Source organism: Phoca vitulina, unplaced genomic scaffold, assembly GCF_004348235.1.
Source record: "Phoca vitulina isolate PV1807 unplaced genomic scaffold, GSC_HSeal_1.0 scaffold19, whole genome shotgun sequence".
Taxonomy (NCBI): Eukaryota; Metazoa; Chordata; class Mammalia; order Carnivora; family Phocidae; genus Phoca; species Phoca vitulina.
In genome coordinates, this window is record NW_022589722.1 from 28,639,554 (window position 1) to 28,655,754 (window position 16,201).

A 16,201-nucleotide genomic window follows, 5' to 3' on the forward strand; every position below is an offset into this window, starting at 1 on the left:
GGGGGGGGGGGGGGGGGGGGGGGGGGGGGGGGGGGTGGGGGAGGAGGCGGCAGCGTCTACACCGGGGCAGCCCGGGCCACGGTGGAGCGGGTTTCGGGGAGAGGGGCCTCTGGAGGGGCTCGGGCGCCTCACATCCCCCACCTCCGGACTGGCAGGGCGCAGGGCCCTTCGGGCAGCGGCGGTGCGCCCGGGATCTCGCCCAGCTCCAGGGATGGAAGACGCTGCCGGAGACACGGCCACCAGCGGACATGAGCGTGAGGGACGCACAGCTCGGGGACAGCGACACTCATGAGATCAACTGTTTATTGATTTTTTTTTTTTCTAAAATACTATACATTTAAAGAAACTCCTAACTGACAAGACTTGACAATTTTTGGTCAATCTGTAGCAAAGGAATGAGGATTTCTGCTGGTAAGTTTTCATGACGAACGCAGACGCACATCCACTTTCCAAGCAAGACATCAAGCTCACTGGAAACATGGAGAAAATGCATAGCTTGTGATGGCGGCGGCCATTCCACTGGTGTCTGAGTTACACAAAATAAAGGTTTTCCCGCCTTCCCTCCCTCCCCCGCCCTGTGATTACAGTGTAGTTCCTGCCCCAGCACATCTGCTCCCGATGACTAAGGCCGCTCAGAGACCCCGGTGCTCTGGGGTGAGACCCAACTTTCGTGTGCTCGCGAGGGACCGGGAGGGCTGGAATCTGCAGCTGCTGGAAAGACACGGGAGGTTTTACAGTGTTCTGCTACGGAAAGGACTAAGGCTGGTGGGAAGGTGGACCCACAGCTGTCCAGCGAGGACAGGCGTCCCCACAGCTGTCCCCGCTCCAGAGAGGCCCAGGTCCGTGCCTGGAGCCCAGAGGAGGCCCAGCCGACCAGCCAGGCCTGTGCCCGAATGTCACAGTCTTCAAGCAGTTTACAAATTAAACCCACTGTCAAAAGCCGTTAAATCTCACTGAAACAGTAGACAAACTCTTTAGATTCTCTGAATATCAAATAATATATACAGACATACACCAAGACATGACAGTCTAATAGAAAGCATCTTAATCTACAGACGCGTGTGCTTGAGAAGTTAGTCTTCTTACTTTGTAACCTTTCAAATCACTGATAAAATTGTTAATTTGCAAGAATAAAGTTTTAAACACAAATAGAATGAAAATAGTTTTTAAATACGGGGACACCTGGAGTACTACGTAAGGTTATTTCCGGAACTCATGGCGGATGCCCCAAATGCACAGGGCATTCACACCAGACACCCAGCCGGACGCGTTCCCACCTTTCCACCACCCTCTCGGGCCTCAAGCACCGCGTGTCTCAGGGAACTGCGGCTCTCGAGGCTTGCCCCAGGCCCAGCGCGGAGAGAGAGATTTCCTCAAGACCGGTGTGTATCAATCTGTGCCATAATTTAAGTATAAATGAATGGAAGAACAGGTATATAAAAAAGTATAACTGTACACAGCCTTTAAATTAAAAACCTCAACGTCTTCACTCAGAAAATAGCATGTAAGTTTGTTCATTTAAGTTGCGGGTGATGGGACGCGTCAGAGGAAGTAATCAGCGGAACAAGAATCAATGGAACCCACCATTGCTTCAGAGGAGAGGAGGAAAGACAAGGTCAAGAACAGACAGATCCATGATAAGCCGACACGCAGAGCGAGCAGGATGGGGGTACGGGGCGAGTCCTGTTGTACTGTCTTCCGGCGCTCAGACCTCTCCGTCTGCACGGCGCGCGGAAAGGTGCTGAGTCCCAGATGAAACGACCAGCTCGTCTGCCTCTGAGAGACACCAGGAAGCCAAGAGCAATGGAGCCAGCACGTCTTGCAGGAAAAGGAGCGGACGCTCACACAGCCGACTGCCGCCGGGCTGCCGCTGTCCAGGGCCGACGGCCAACGGAGCTCCCGGGACCCCCGCCTCCACTCGCCGCCAGCCAGCCGGCTGGCCCGTCACTGGATCGCCTCGACGTAATTGGCTGGGTACAGGCCGACCTGCCCGTTGTCCAAGCGTCCCTTGCACCAGCCCTGTTCATCCTCGTCCTCTATCTTGGTCAGCTCGTCCCCTTCAAGACAAGAAGCAAGCAGTCCTGGTGAGCAGGCGGGTGACACACGGACCACCCACCACCCGGTCAGAGTGCCCTGGCAGCTCAGCCCCCACCCCTGGCCCACAGAGGGCCTCTAAGTTGGGTGGGGGGAGCAGGCATTCTCTTGGGCCAGACGTGGTTATTTCTCTAAGTTGCATTTTAGCTGCTCTTTTAGCCAGCCGTAGGGGCCCCCAAGAGGTCTCAAGACCGCCATCTCGTTCGCACAAGGACCCGAAAGCAAGCAGCTCCCACAGAGACTGCAGAATTCAATGCCACAGGCCCTGTGCTTCCCGACTGTTCCAGGCCAGGTCAGAGGAAAGCTTTCAGAGGGCCCATGCCTCCCCCGTCACCGCCCTCTCCTGCTGTCCCCCTCCTTCCCTCTTGATCTTAGATCTCTCTCCTCCAGCACTTATTCCTCTGCTGTGCCCAGCCCTCAGTCCTGCATTTATGTCCATAAAATTGCTGACCGGGTGTGTTCATTCAATCTGTGTCCAGAGTAGGCTGTGGGAGGGGTAGGGACCCCAGCTCAGGGCATTTATCCTCTGACTTAAAGAAATCAGCCCCTCTCAACACAGTGAGACGGAAGCCATCGGCAGAGTTCTGGAATCTCCCCATGGCTCTGTGTGTTACTGTGGTTTGACTCATCTCATCTGTTCAGACATGAAGGAACCCCGACTTCAGGCCGGGCCCAGGTAGTGGAGGAGGAACCCTGATGAGGAGGGACAGATGGAGCCCTGGTCCTTCAAGGAGACAGACAGGGGACGGAGACCAAAGGTGTGGTCAGGGCCGTGGTGTTGGAAGGTCCGGGTCGGGCATCTCCCACTCGGAGCGGACAGAACAGTCCAGCGCTCTGGGGCTCTGGCCCGGGACCGTCTGCAGGGGCACTGTGGCAACCCTGTAGCTCAGGCCCTCTCGGGAGCAGGGAAGGGGTGGAAGACTTAGCCCCAGGACAGCTTTTGCCTTTTGTTCAGCTTGAAGCTTTGTACTTCTCGGGTTCCCTTTGCAGGCTTAGCTGCACTTTCTTCCCCAGGCAATTATGCCCTGCTTCGGCATTTCCCTGCCTCCGCTTCGTGCAGCAGCGACAGTGACGAAGGTGCCTGTGGGACCGGTTCGCAGGGCTGGGGCTCGTGGGCAAGGCGCCCTGCCCCGGGGCCTGGTTTCCTCCACCGCCGACCGGGTGCTGGGAGGACTCAGTGTTGGAGCAGGGAAGGAGCCGGGTGGTGCCCAGCAGGCAGTGAGCCACCGGTTAGGAGAGCTGCGGTCACTCCCATGTGAGGGATGGCTTCTCCTCCTGCCATTGGGCCACTCCCGCAGCACCAGCCCCATGCAAATCTAACTCAGCAACGTCAGCAGTGAACACGGGGGGCGGAAGTGAGCGCCAAGAGGGGTAAAGCTCAGGGGCGCCTGGGTGGCTCAGTCAGTTAGGCATCTGCCTTCGACTCAGGTCATGATCTCAGGGTCCTGGGGTTGAGCCCCACGTCAGCCTCCTTGCTCAGAGGGGCCTGCTTCTCCCTCTGCTGCTTGCCCTGCTTGTGCGCTCTCTATCAAATAAATAAAATCTTAAAAAAAAAAGTTGGGGGGGGAGCTCCAACTTCTCCTGTCCTTCCTGCCCCCTGTGGGCCCCTGGACAACTGGCGTTTCTCTCTTCGCGCCCTTGCACACAGCCAGGCTCGCAGGTGCACGGCTAGACCAGCTCTGTGATGCTCACACGGGCTGGAAAGGGCCCCAGGGAAAGGCTCCACAGGTGCCCGAGACCCAGAGGAGTGGGGGGCACCAGAGCTACGGAGAGAAGAAAGCAGCGCTGGCCGGGGCGAAGAGCGCAGTAAAGATAATGGACAAAACAGACCTAGTGAACAGAGAAGCTTTCTAGCTGTAAAAACGTGAACCAGTGATTTAAAACATTGGTTTCAGTCAGACTGCTTTTAATAATTCACTCAGAGCAGGGGCGCCTGGGTGGCTCAGTCTAAGCATCTGCCTTCGGCTCAGGTCGTGATCCCGGGGTCCTGGGATCGAGCCCCGCATCGGGCTCCCTGCTCAGCGGGGAGCCTGCTTCTCCCTCTCCCTCTGCCTACCACTTTGCCTACTTGTGCTCTCTCTCTGTCAAATAAATAAATAAAATCTTTAAAAAAAAAATTCACTCAGAGCAGAAGGAATCATTTATGTCCATAAAATTGCTGACAAATCCAACAGATGAGACAGCAAAGGAATTAGAAATTATAATGACTAAATCAACAGACAAAGAAGGGGGCAAATGACCCCGAGAGGTCAGAAAACTGGACAAAGATGTGTGCAGGTGCATAAGAAATGCATAAGAACTTTCTACAACCGGCCAGGGACGCCTGGTGACCAAGCCTGGGCTTGAGTGTCTGGGGCCATCTGCCCGGCCCGCTGAGCACAGGGGCAAGGGGGCCGACGAGCACGGACACGGCCCTCTGCCCCACAGCCAGATGGACGCGGGGAGCTGCCCAGAGGTGCGGCCTGAGTGGAGGAGCACACTTTCAGCCTGCGCTGGTTGAGTTCTGGCCCGGCCTCCTGGTTTGAGGGGTGGATAGTGGATCTGGGGTGACTTCGAGGAGGGGCCAAGGCAGAAGGAAAGAACTTGGCTCTCTGTGGGCCCACTTTGGCACCAGGCCACTTGAGCTTCCTCTGACAGGCTCTGAGAGTGTTTTCAAACTGAGGGTTGAAAGTCATTTTGGCAAATTGCAACCAGCGTTTAAAAAAAGAAAAAAGAAAAAAAAAAAGACAAAGGCTAGAAAATCTGTGTGCACAGAGTTCCCATAATCTGGGTCCAGAGTGTTCTGTAAAACAGAAGTTCTGGGTACTGGCAACAAAGGTGTGCTGGTGGTAGAATGTACACAACGTGCCTACAGGGAGGAAGTTCAAAAGGCACGGCCCTAACACGAGGCTCCAGCGGCCCAGGTGACTCACCAAGGGCCCCTCTGCCAGCTGGGGGTCTCTGGAGAAAGCCTTCCCTTGGGGACCCGCAAGGCTGGTTGCTTCCAGGGAGCACCTGGGAAACCTGGCTGGTGCCGGTGACCAGCATCTCCTGCCCCAGCGCCCTGCTGTGCCCAGCCCTCAGTCCTGCTAGGGGTGGCACCTTGGGCAAAAGCACCAGGGCACCTTCTAAGGTTTGGCACGGAGCATCTGTTGCTTTTGAAATGTGGGGGAAGAACCCATAAATGGAACTAGCAGGAATTTTCCAGACTTAAAAAAGAAAAAAACCCCAAACCTTCCCCCCAGCAGGTTGGAAGCATTCACCCCAGATGCCAGCCAGGGAGCCCACCTACCCGCCTTGAAGCTCAGCTCATCATGCTCCTGCCCTTCATAGTCGTAAAGGGCCCGGACCCGCACTTCTGTCCCCGAGGTGGCATCCTCGTCAAATGGGTTTGAGTCCCCATTGGCATCCGTGGAGGAGAACGGGTTGTTCGATTCATCATCTGACCAGTCAGTGGGGTAGCTCTGGGTCTTCTCGTAGCTGCTCACGCTGCAAGAAAGGGTGGCCCCGGAGGGCCCTGAGCACGGGGCTGGCAGAGGCACGAGGCCCTGCCTGGAGCCGGCAGCCCTGGGGCTGGGCGGGGGCCCCCTTCCGCAGGAGCACTGCCCCTCAGCATCACAGCGCAGTCAGCCTCCCCGCAGGGCCACCCAGCATGCCCGTCTTCCTGCGGTGGTGTGCCAGGGCCTCGGCGAGGGTTAACGGAGGACAGAGAAAAAGCAACCAGAGATTGTTAATGGGTGCCCCCTCCCCCCCAACTGAGAAATCGAGAAGCCAGAGACTGTCCACCAGCTGGCAGCTGGGCCACCTCCTGCAGGCCTCATGCATTGCTTTGAGTGCCAAGGGGGCGAGAGCCTGGACAGAGAGAGAGGAGAGAGAGAGAGAGAGCGAGCGAGGTGGCAACCAGAGGGAAACGTTTGTTCACCAACTTTTTGGCCTTAATGTCCTCCTTCTCACTGACGGTGCTCCCCGTGTCGTCCTCATCCTCGAAGGGGTTGTAGCTGGACAGTGACTGCGCTGACCGTGCGGGGTTGCTCAGGACACTAAGGTCACTACCGGGAGAGAGAGAGCTTTCAGGGGACCCCAGCTCGGTACCCCACCCTGGTCCTGGGTGCTCCCAGCTGCAGGATCACAGGGCCAGGGTCTGAAGGGACAGATCGGCTCCTTGCCAGAGAGGAAGATATGTTGTTTGAGCAGAAAGAACGGTTTAGCAAAAACAGTGATATTTTGGTGGTTAAACACACTTAAAACGTCTAGGAGAGAACATGTCCACTTCCCCCTCCTTGCCTCTGGATACAGTCTACCCTGAACTGGAGACCCGGGCTGCGGACAGGAGGCTGCTGGAGCACAAGTGATGTCTGGGCTTGCCGCTCCTCCCCACCTGGCCCCTACTCCTGACGCCGTGAGCTGGCAGCAGGCCTGTGGGGCTCAGAGGCTGGGAGGCTCGGAGCCACTGCTGAGAGAAGGAGGGAGGCTCCTGGAGCTCCCCAGACCCCACAGCACAGCAGTCCCCTCCTGCTGACTACAAAGGTTCCAGCGGCCTCTTCCCTGCTTCTTCTGGGGCCAGAGCTTCCAAAATCAGCACCAAGGCCCGCCGAACAGCCCTTTGTAAGACATTAGGACCCCTTTCGTGCTCCAGAAAGAGAACATCCATCCGCATAACCGTGTCAGCTGCCTACTGTGTGCCAGGCCCAGAGGGGACGGACTGGGCACAACTCTGACTCGGGCCCAGGCTGCGGACTGACAGCCAGGACGCAGTGACCATAGGTGCCAGGTGCGGAACAAGATGGTAAAGAAGAAAGACGGGCCCCTACGAGCCGTGGCACCACACCATGGATTCAGTTGCAGGGCAGGGCTTGCGGAGCGCACACCACCTCCGGGCCTCCGAGTCGGGCTGCAAGCTGCTGACACTCAGAGCGCTGCATGGACGGCTCAGACAGAGCTGGGGGTGGGAGGAGCGGGGACAGGAGAGAAAATGCCTCAAATGCTACCACGGACCCCAAGTGGCCAGCAACTGCCTCATGGCTTCAGGTGAGGGGCACGGGACCCAAGGCTGCCCGCTGCCTACGCCTGAGCCGCATGTCTGAGACCACTAGGCCCTCCTCCCTCCCTGGCACCTTTCTCTTTCTGGTGCTAGGAAGCCGAATTTGTGCAGCAGCCCTGGCCTGCCTAGACTCTCCTAGACCCTCCTCCCCGACCCCTGCAGTGGTGTCTCGTGCCCACCCCCCAGGCCTGCCCCACTCACACAGGTACTAGCCTCATCCCTGGGACAGTGCTTACTGCGCTGGTCACTTCACCAAGCCCACCTGCCCAGACGGAGACATGGCAGCTGAACGACCACTGGCCATGCCTGGCCTGGGAGCCCAGGTAGGGGCTCCAGGGCCTGGGGCTCCAGAGAGGCCTCCAGAACCTGCGCTGACCCTCCTAGGAAACGGCAACCATGAACTGTATTATTACTTGTGGCATGGAAGCCTCTGGGCCCAGAGCCTGCGGGGCGGGAGTGCTTCCAGGGGGATCAGCTGGCAGCCTCAGTTCTGCAGAGGAGAGTAACACCTATCTGCTGGGATTCGGAGGCCTGGGGGCAGGCCTCGTCTAGCACACACTTTCCAGGAGGGTCTAATGACCTCAGTGCCACTTTTTCTACCCAAACTTGGTTTCAGCAAACAATTAAGTCAGAAGTAAAATAACCAACACTCTCATCAAAGAGGTGACTTGAAAGGGGGGACACTTTGATCTCCTGCACTGCCCCCCCCCTCCCAAATCAGGCACCTGCATACAGGACAGGGAAGTACAAACCTGGCCGGGATACCTGAACCTGCCCAAAGGACGGCACTGACAGTGACCTCCGCCTGCCAGCGTGTACTACTGGGGACACACAATGACCAGGACCTGACATCACCTCTTGCCCTCACTTGGGGCCCCAAGCATGTTTGTGGCAAAGCCTCCCTTCTCTGGATCTTTCCACAGCTCTAGCATTAAGTGATCCTCCCCAGAGAGGCCACTGCCCAGCGGAATTTGGACGCCCAAGGAGCATCATCTGGAACGACACCCGTGCGGTTCCCTGCAAGGCCTCACTGGGGAGTCTCCCAGGTATCCGGGCTAGGAGCGTCCAGCCCACACAGAGGACCCGGGGGACCTATCCCAGGGGACGGAAGCTGCCCCGGCACCCACCTGCTGGGCTTGTTCTGCAGAGCCTGGTCACCTGTCTGGTTGATGCCTGTCAGGGTGACGCCATCAGCAGCCTTCTTCTTCTCTCTCCGGCTGAGGGTTCGATTCAGGTCTGCAGACCATTCCTGGGCAGCAGGCACCGAGGGAGAGAAACAGGAAGTTCGTTTGTTTGAGGCCACATCAGTCTAACACACCGGCCAGCTGGCCAGTGGCCTGCCCTGCACACTTCGTGACATGTAGCCCCACGGCCTCAGTCTGCCTTGTTCCCTAGCCGACCTCCGGTTCCTGGCACCCTCCTGCTACCCCCTCCTCACTGCCACAGGCGGGGACTCCAGCCTGTGGAGGCCCAGTCTCCAGAAGGAGAGTCTGAGCAGCCAGCACTCAGACGTCCAGGAACTGCCCCATCCTGCCCCGGCCCCCAGGGCACTAAGCCTCCAGCCCCCTCCGGCCAGCAGGGGTCGCCAGAGGCCTCACCAGCTGTCCCTGAGCCTTCCAAAGTAGACAGGAGCCAGTTCCCAGCTTTCCCTAAACTGTTTCTGGCTCCCAGCGGGGCAAGAGAGCTGGCCGCAGGGCCTGAGCAAGCCTCCGCCATGGGGACCGCACCATGGGGTGCACACACGACAGGGGCCGGGTGTCACATGACTGGGGGGGCAGGGAAGCTAGCCCACCACGCGGGTCTCCAGGGATCAGGGCCCTCACTGGCAGCACGGGCTGCGGGACTAACAGAGCAAAGTAAAGCGCTGACCTCCCCAAAGGTTTGCCAGTTTCCCAGCACGTTAACAGCTTTTATCGACTGCACTGAGAAACAGTGGAAGTGGGTTAAGGAAAGAAGGGGCTATGATATCATCTCCCAGAAAGGTGTGTGCATGCACATGGTTAATGAATTCTCCCTCCCGACCCCACCCTTCACCAAACAACCTTAACTGAATTAACCCTTGGTGTGACTGAGTCCACAGCTTGGCCTGGGTTAAAGCCATCTTAGAAACATCAAGAATAACCTGCCAACTTGTGAGACAAGAAAACTGAGGCCCAGAAAGAAAAGGTGACTTGCCCAGAGTTGGTGGCAGACCTGGGCCCCTGACTCCAGACCCTGGTCACCTATTTGTTTATTAATTATTTTCTCAACTGACATAAGTTGACTCAGAGAGACTGTGTGAATATAAACTTGTCCTGACTGGGCAGCACCCCAGGGCCCATGTGATCTAGCCCTGGCCAGCCTGGGAAGGAGGGGCTGGCTGTTAGTGTGGACAAGGAACAGCAGAGAGCACGGCTGCCCCAGTTCTTTCGCTGGCCCGCGGTGTGAGAACCACGCTGTGGACCCTCCACACCCACACACCCATGCGGGCCGGACACACACTGCAGGAGGTTTGGGATTATACATTAGCCAGAAAATAGGAACTTACTTCATCCTGCAGCATGTAAAATAAAAACAAATAATTTTATTAGAGAAAGTCAAGCATGATCCTCTAAGAACCCTAAGCACGAGCCACATGTGGGCGCTGCTTTCCAGCCTGCAGGATCCACAAGAGAAGGGCCATGGTGGGCTCTGGCCGTCAGACAGCCTGTCAGGTCTTCCTTCCCAGACTATTCCATTCTCTGGGTATTGGTGGACAACCCTAAGGGCCCGGGGGCGGGGGGGGGGGGGGGGCGCGTTTCGCCGGTGGCTTCCCGAGGCCCTCCGGAGCAGCACACACCACATGCCAGGTGAAATCCTGCTCTGTGCGCAGGACACACCAACTCGCTTCCTCCCGGGCACCACTGCCGGGGGCGGGGGGGGGGGGGGGGCTCTGTGCTCTCCCCTCTGGGACACTTCCACTACTCTGTCCCAGTGCCCCCGTGGAAGGGGCACAGTCCTGTTGGGAGCAGATGTCCTAAAGACGGAGCAGGGGGCGTGCTCAGCTGCAGGGACCTACACTGCCATCGGAGCAGCTTTCTTGAGAAGCTCCAGAAGACAGAGGCGCACGTGTGAGGACAGACACAACTGTGGACTAAGATGGGGCCAACGGCCAGCATGGGCCCCCAGCTGCTGGAGGACATGGGTGCTGTTGTCACCCCCATTTTATACACGGAAACGACCTGCTCAGTGTCCCACAGCTGCCAAGTGGTGAGACCAGACGTGAGGGCAGCCAGTGCCCTGGTGGCCACCGAGGCACGGGAAGCCCCTCGGCCCCCACACAAGGCACCCTCCCTGGAAGGCAGCTGCCGAGCCTTTCCTGGCCCCTGCTTTACCACAAGGTGGGGAGACCCCTGCCCTCAGAGAAGCGGGTGGCAGGGCCTGGTGGGGGTGGGAGGGGCAGAGGGGGCTGGAAGAGACCCGAGATCCCCAGGCCCTCATATTTTGCATGTAAAGATACTGGAAGCTTGGACCCATGAAATCAGGAAAAGAGAAAAGTTAATTCTGAACCAAAATTAGCTGAATGTACTGCCTGAAACAAGGAAAAGTCCCTCATGCGAAGGGTAAGAAGAGCTACACATAACCCGCCCCCGCCGCCCCCCCCGGACCCGAGGCCGCCAGGCCTGGTGTGCCCTGTGACAGCCCACTTCGCAGCCATCCTGCAGGCTGCGGCAGGGAACCGGCGGCTCCCGGGACTCACCCTGAGAAGACAACGCCGATGGTCAACAAGCGACCATCCAAGTTCTTAATGAGAAAGAACATAATCGCACCTTCACTGAGATTCAGAAGGCCCTTCAGGAGTGCCCTCGGGACTTTCAACATTGACCTGGATCCCAGAGTAGCCATGCTTAAAGGCTGCCTCATAAGCAGGGCAAAGGCCAACACTGGGTTGGAAGGAAAAAGACTGCATGTGTCTCAATCCTGTGGGCCCAGGGGGTCACGGGCACAGCCTCCTCTTACCTCAAACTGTGGCCAGTTCATGGACATGCCTGGCCCGTGGTTGGCTCTGAACCACCTCAGGTCCTCCACCGCATCAGCAGCTTTGATGCTCTGCTCCAGGTCACGGTAAATGTTCTTGTAGCTAAATCAGACAGAGGAGATGCATGACTGTCCTGGAAGGTAGGGATGGGCACTGTTCACACGGAGGGAAGGGCAGGTGAAGACAGAGAGAGAAGATGGCCGTGTGACGGGGGCGATGTGTCTACAAGCCAAGGACTGACAGCAGACAGACAGCTGCAACGATCCTCCCTGAGAGCCTCAGAGGGAACACGGTCCTGCCAACGCCTTGATTTCACACTTCCCACCTCCAAACTGAGAGAGAGAATAAACTTCTGCTGTCATAAGCCACTGGGTTCTGGTACTTTGTTCTGGCAGCCCTCGGACACTACTCGGCCGTCTACTCCCCAGGCTGGCTTCGAGGGCTCAGGCCGGGCATGCCAGCCGAGGTCGGGCATGTACACCCCACCCCAGCCAGCCGTGTAGCCCCAGGCAAGTCAATCCACTACAACCGGCCTCAGTTTCCCCGTAAGACAGGGAACAATGCCACCCACTTTATAGACTGTCATAAGCATTAATTAAATCCTGGCAGAGTGGCTGTACAGTAATTGTTCCTTCCCGCTGTACTGTGCAGGAGACAAAGAGAATGTAATTTCCTACGAACGAGAAGCCTTAGCTTGTGAGTCATTTCTACGTGGCTCTGAGATACGGATGACTGAAGTCCACATCCATGGTTAGCCCAGACCTCTGCCCCTGTGAAGGCACCACAGGACCACAGACAAGGCAAATGCAGGAGAAATACCACAGCCTCCATGTCATGATCCAGAGCTGAGTCCGAGGGCCTGTGCTGTCCAAGGGACCCCTGAGTAGTCAAGGGCTGAGCAGGTAGCTGCTCTAAGAGGAGGGGCCTCTGGAGGGGCTTCGAAGTAAGACAGTCTTGAGGACAGGGCACACCAGCCCAGGAAACATAGAAAGATGTTCCTGGCTTCATTTCAAATACACCAACTGTGGCCCTCCCTTCCTACCTGGACCTAGACTGTTGTACACAGAGCCAGCAGCGCATGGGCCACCTTACTGCGTGGCCCGAGGCCGCCCAGCTCAGGCCAGCAATCAGCCGTCCCAGGCGGTGGGGTGCCTGGCACAGGCCGACCACGCAGCTGCAGACAGGCTCAGCACAAGGTCCCTCGCTGGGCAGGAGGACTTAACCAGGGACTTAACTTTTTTTTTTTTTTTTTTAAAGATTTTATTTATTTATTTGACAGAGAGAGACACAGCGAGAGCAGGAACACAAGCAGGGGGAGTGGGAGAGGGAGAAGCAGGCTTCCCGCCGAGCAGGGAGCCCAATGCGGGACTCGATCCCAGGACCCTGGGATCATGACCTGAGCCGAAGGCAGATGCTTAACGACTGAGCCAACCAGGCGCCCCCCCCCCTTTTTTTTAAAGATTTATTTATTTCTTTGAGAGGGAGAGTGGTGGGGGGCAGAGGGAGAGAGAGAGAATCCCAAGCGGACTCCCCACTGAGCACGGAGCCCAACACAGCGCTTGATCTCATGACCCTGAGATCGTGACCTGAGCTGAAACCAAGAGTCAGATGCTTAACCGACTGAGCCAAGCCGGAGCCCCCAGAGAGAAGATCTTCTGACGAACACTGCCATCCCAAGTCTGGAGAGCAATGATCGAGCTTTATTCAGAAGCAACTTTCCACTGACTTCATGGTGATGTGCTCTTTCTCTAAATGGAAACTCACCTGGCCACGTTTGACAGGTCTAGGTGCTTCTGAACCTCCAGCAGAACTTCCCGGAAGAAGCGCAGACGCTTTTCCTCAAAGTGCTGGCACTGCTCAAACACCTGCTCCATGTTCTCCATGTACTGCGGCGTGCCCTGGTCCAGCTCCTTCAGGGACTTCTCGTACTTCTCTCTGGTCTACAAGAGAATCCGGGCACAATAGGATGAAGGTTCATTTCCATTCACCCTGGTTCCCTCTGACGGAGAGAAAGCGAGCCAGGCTCTACACCACCCTGTTCCTCACCTGCCTTTGTCCCTTTCTGCCACTTCTGAATTCATCAGCATCTAGACCCACTTATCAGCTGACAATATTAAAGCAGACACTTTGAGTGAGTTTATGAGCAGGGTGAGGAGCTGTGACCGGCATCCAAGGATCTACTTCCTCGGGTTCCAGCCCAGAAGACTCATGCTCTACCTCTATTCCCGAAGGGTGCTTCCACCCAATCTGGGCTGGGAAAATACTCAGAAAGACGCCCTTCCCACCCCACATGGCCAGGCCCCCCAGGCTCATCTCGATGCCACCTCCACCACTGAGGTCATCCTTGGGGAAAGCTTCTCAGGCCTCCACAGATTCCAAAGCACAAAGAGCACAAGCACTGGAGTCTGACAGACTCCACTTTCAAATTCAAGTCCCAGCCCCTCCACTTCTGAACTGCAAACCACACTCCTGGCATGTGCCAGGCCTCTCAGCTAGTACCAGGCCCAAACAGGCAGACACTGGGGAAGGGGCAGTCACTCTGGAGCCCAAGGTGCGTGGTCTCGAGCACCACTGCCCCGCTGACTCGCGCCCATGGCATCCATCCGTGTCCTCTCCCCGAGGAAGGGCTGTGCTGGGTCCCCCTTGAGCCTTGGACCTTGCCCACAGCAGTGGTGACTCAGCAGATACCTCTGGGCAAGATCTCGGGGTCTGAGCGCCAGACAGACCTGGGGGGTGGGTCCTGGCACCTGAGTTTCTGACAGCCTCACTTCCCTCTGCAGAAAACGAGGTACAGGCAAACCCCGTTTCATGGCGCTCCACAGTATTGTGTGTTTTACGGACTGAAGGTCTGGGGCAAACCTGCAGGGAGCACGTCTCCCAGTGCCATTTCTCCAACAGCACTTGCTCGCTTCGTGTCTCTGGTCACATTTTGGTAATTCAGTATCTCAAGTTTTCATCATTATTATTACATTTGTCACAGTGATCTGTGATTAGTGACCATGACTTGCTGAAATCTCAGATGATGGTTAGCATTTTGTAGCAATAAAGTATGTTTTAATTAAGGTGTGTATACTGTTTTTAGATGTAATGCTCTTGCACACTTAATAAATTACACTATTGCGTAAACATAGCTTTTATGAGCACTGGGAAACCAAAAACAGTCATTTGGCTCACTTTCTTGTGGTGGTCTGGACCTGAGCCGACCATGCCATACGTCTACATCACAGCAGTCTGATATTTAAATGAGGTGACAGACAAAGGGCATCAAGCTGCACGAAGTAGGCATTCAAAAAAGTCCTTGTCCTCCTGTCCTCCAGCCCACCACTCCCCCCTACACAGCCGTTCAGCCCGAGACTGGCCTCGAGAAGGGGTTTTACCAGAAAGGAAATAGGGCAGGACCAAAGGAGCCTCCTGGGGCAAAATGAGGGACGGCAGGGCTGGGGCCATATTTACTGTAAGCCTTCCCGCTATGGAGACCCTGAGAAATGGGGGGGATCATGGGCAGATGGGCTGGCCACCCAGGAACTTCGCTTTTCTGTCTCTGACGACACTGTGGACTTCTGAGGAAGGGCTGAGCCTCCCGCCTTCAGGATCAAGGCCATGTCTCGGGACCCCAGACCCTGCCACATCCCTGAAGCAGCTCTGCCCTCACTCAGGACTCCAAATCTACTGTCTACGCTGCTTCCGTCCCAGACACCCTGCTGTGACTCATGCCCTGGAAAACTCCCCTTTATGCTCCAGAGACCCCTCTTCTCAAAGACTTCCCTAACAGGCCCCACCCACTGCCTGGAGCCTCCCCTCCCCGGCCCCCCCTTATATGCTGTTCCTTGTTCTGCTTCTGAGCCTCCTGGCTGGCCTTGGGTCCTCTGTGACCCCAGGAAAAGGTTATCCTTTCCAGAATTTGGACATTCCCAGCAGAAACAGAGTGCCACCAACTCCTCTGATTACTCCTCATCGTCATCATCAACTGCCCTGTGTCTATGTGTGAGGCCCTGAGTGAGATCACGAGCTCAGAGGCCTCAAGACATGCAGCTGCGGTTAAACACCCAGCGCCTGGAGAGCAAGCACTTCTCTGGGATTCTTCAACAACACAGCAACCTCCCCAGAGCCCCTGAGGTGCCCAGTGGCAACAAGATGCTTCCCAGGTCCCTGGCCTGTGCTCACAAACAGCCCTGCCCCAGCAAAGCCAGATGCAGAGCAGGATCATCACTACTGGGGAATTCCTAGCACAGAGCACATAGAAAGTTCCTAGTAAACATCCATGGAGTGAAATGAGAGACAGCCTTTGCTCTCCTGTGGACTGGACATTTAGCACTGAACATGAGAAGTTCCTTTCTGATGGATACTGCAAGACGCAGTCACTGCCTGAAGGAAATACAGAAGGGAGTGTGTAGCCAGTCAGTGCTGGCTTTTAGAAACTGCTTCAAAAAGGGGAGTAGAAGATGGGGTTGCCCTCCTGTCCGGGCCAGCTCTTGGCCTACAAGGACTATCATGCCCCAAGGTCACTGGCTAGACCGCAGAGTAGGGAAGGAAACCTCTACAAAGCGGCCCAGTCATCCTCACAGGTGCCTTACGTCTGACCTCGGACCCCGGATCAATTTGGTGGACTCTGTTGAGTGACTGTGAAACACGAAAGGTATGTGTGTCTATGTCCCTCACCCCCACCCCTACCCCCATACCCAGGACCAGAGATGCCTCGTCTCTCCTCCAGGCACTGTCATGGACACCTGGCAAAGGCAACCCTCGGCAGCCCCCCAGCCTTCTGTTCCTTGAGCCCAGGTGCCCTCCCCATTCGGCATGTAGCCCCAGGCTCCTCACCTGATCCCACGGTGGAGGCAGCCGGCTGCTCTAAACCCTACCCGCCTGGCCCCGGCCCCAGTCCCAGAGCCAGGTGCGGGGAGGGGGGCTGCTCCCCAAGGGACTCTGGTGCTCACTCTGAGCGATGAACTCTTCTGCAGACATTCCCCACAACCGCCCTCCGTCACCATGCTGATGACAGAGTGGTGAGGGGTGGGGAGAGAGGGTATGGGCCCTCCCCCACTCACACACCAGGTGGCACAAGATTGAGCCTCTCTGAACTTAGTTTCCTG

The 16,201-nt window shown here is 56.8% G+C and overlaps 1 protein-coding gene across 7 annotated transcripts in view; it reads right to left on the reverse strand.

Moving 5' to 3' along the window:
- Positions 1-287: 287 nt before the first annotated feature.
- The window catches only part of PACSIN2 (protein kinase C and casein kinase substrate in neurons 2), a 131,807-nt gene continuing 115,893 nt past the window's right edge, over positions 288-16,201 (reverse strand). For 4 of the 7 annotated variants that reach the window (XM_032416160.1, XM_032416158.1, XM_032416161.1 and 1 more), the window contains exons 6-12: positions 12,876-13,051; positions 11,093-11,213; positions 9,642-9,647; positions 8,242-8,363; positions 6,000-6,122; positions 5,366-5,562; positions 288-2,057 (exon numbers count right to left, since the gene is read on the reverse strand). In XM_032416160.1, coding sequence (XP_032272051.1) covers positions 1,945-2,057; positions 5,366-5,562; positions 6,000-6,122; positions 8,242-8,363; positions 9,642-9,647; positions 11,093-11,213; positions 12,876-13,051 — 858 coding nt within the window. In that variant the 3' untranslated portion in view covers positions 288-1,944. The remainder of the gene's footprint in view (positions 2,058-5,365; positions 5,563-5,999; positions 6,123-8,241; positions 8,364-9,641; positions 9,648-11,092; positions 11,214-12,875; positions 13,052-16,201) is intronic. The other 3 variants (XM_032416162.1, XM_032416163.1, XM_032416164.1) reach the window with 3 other exon arrangements.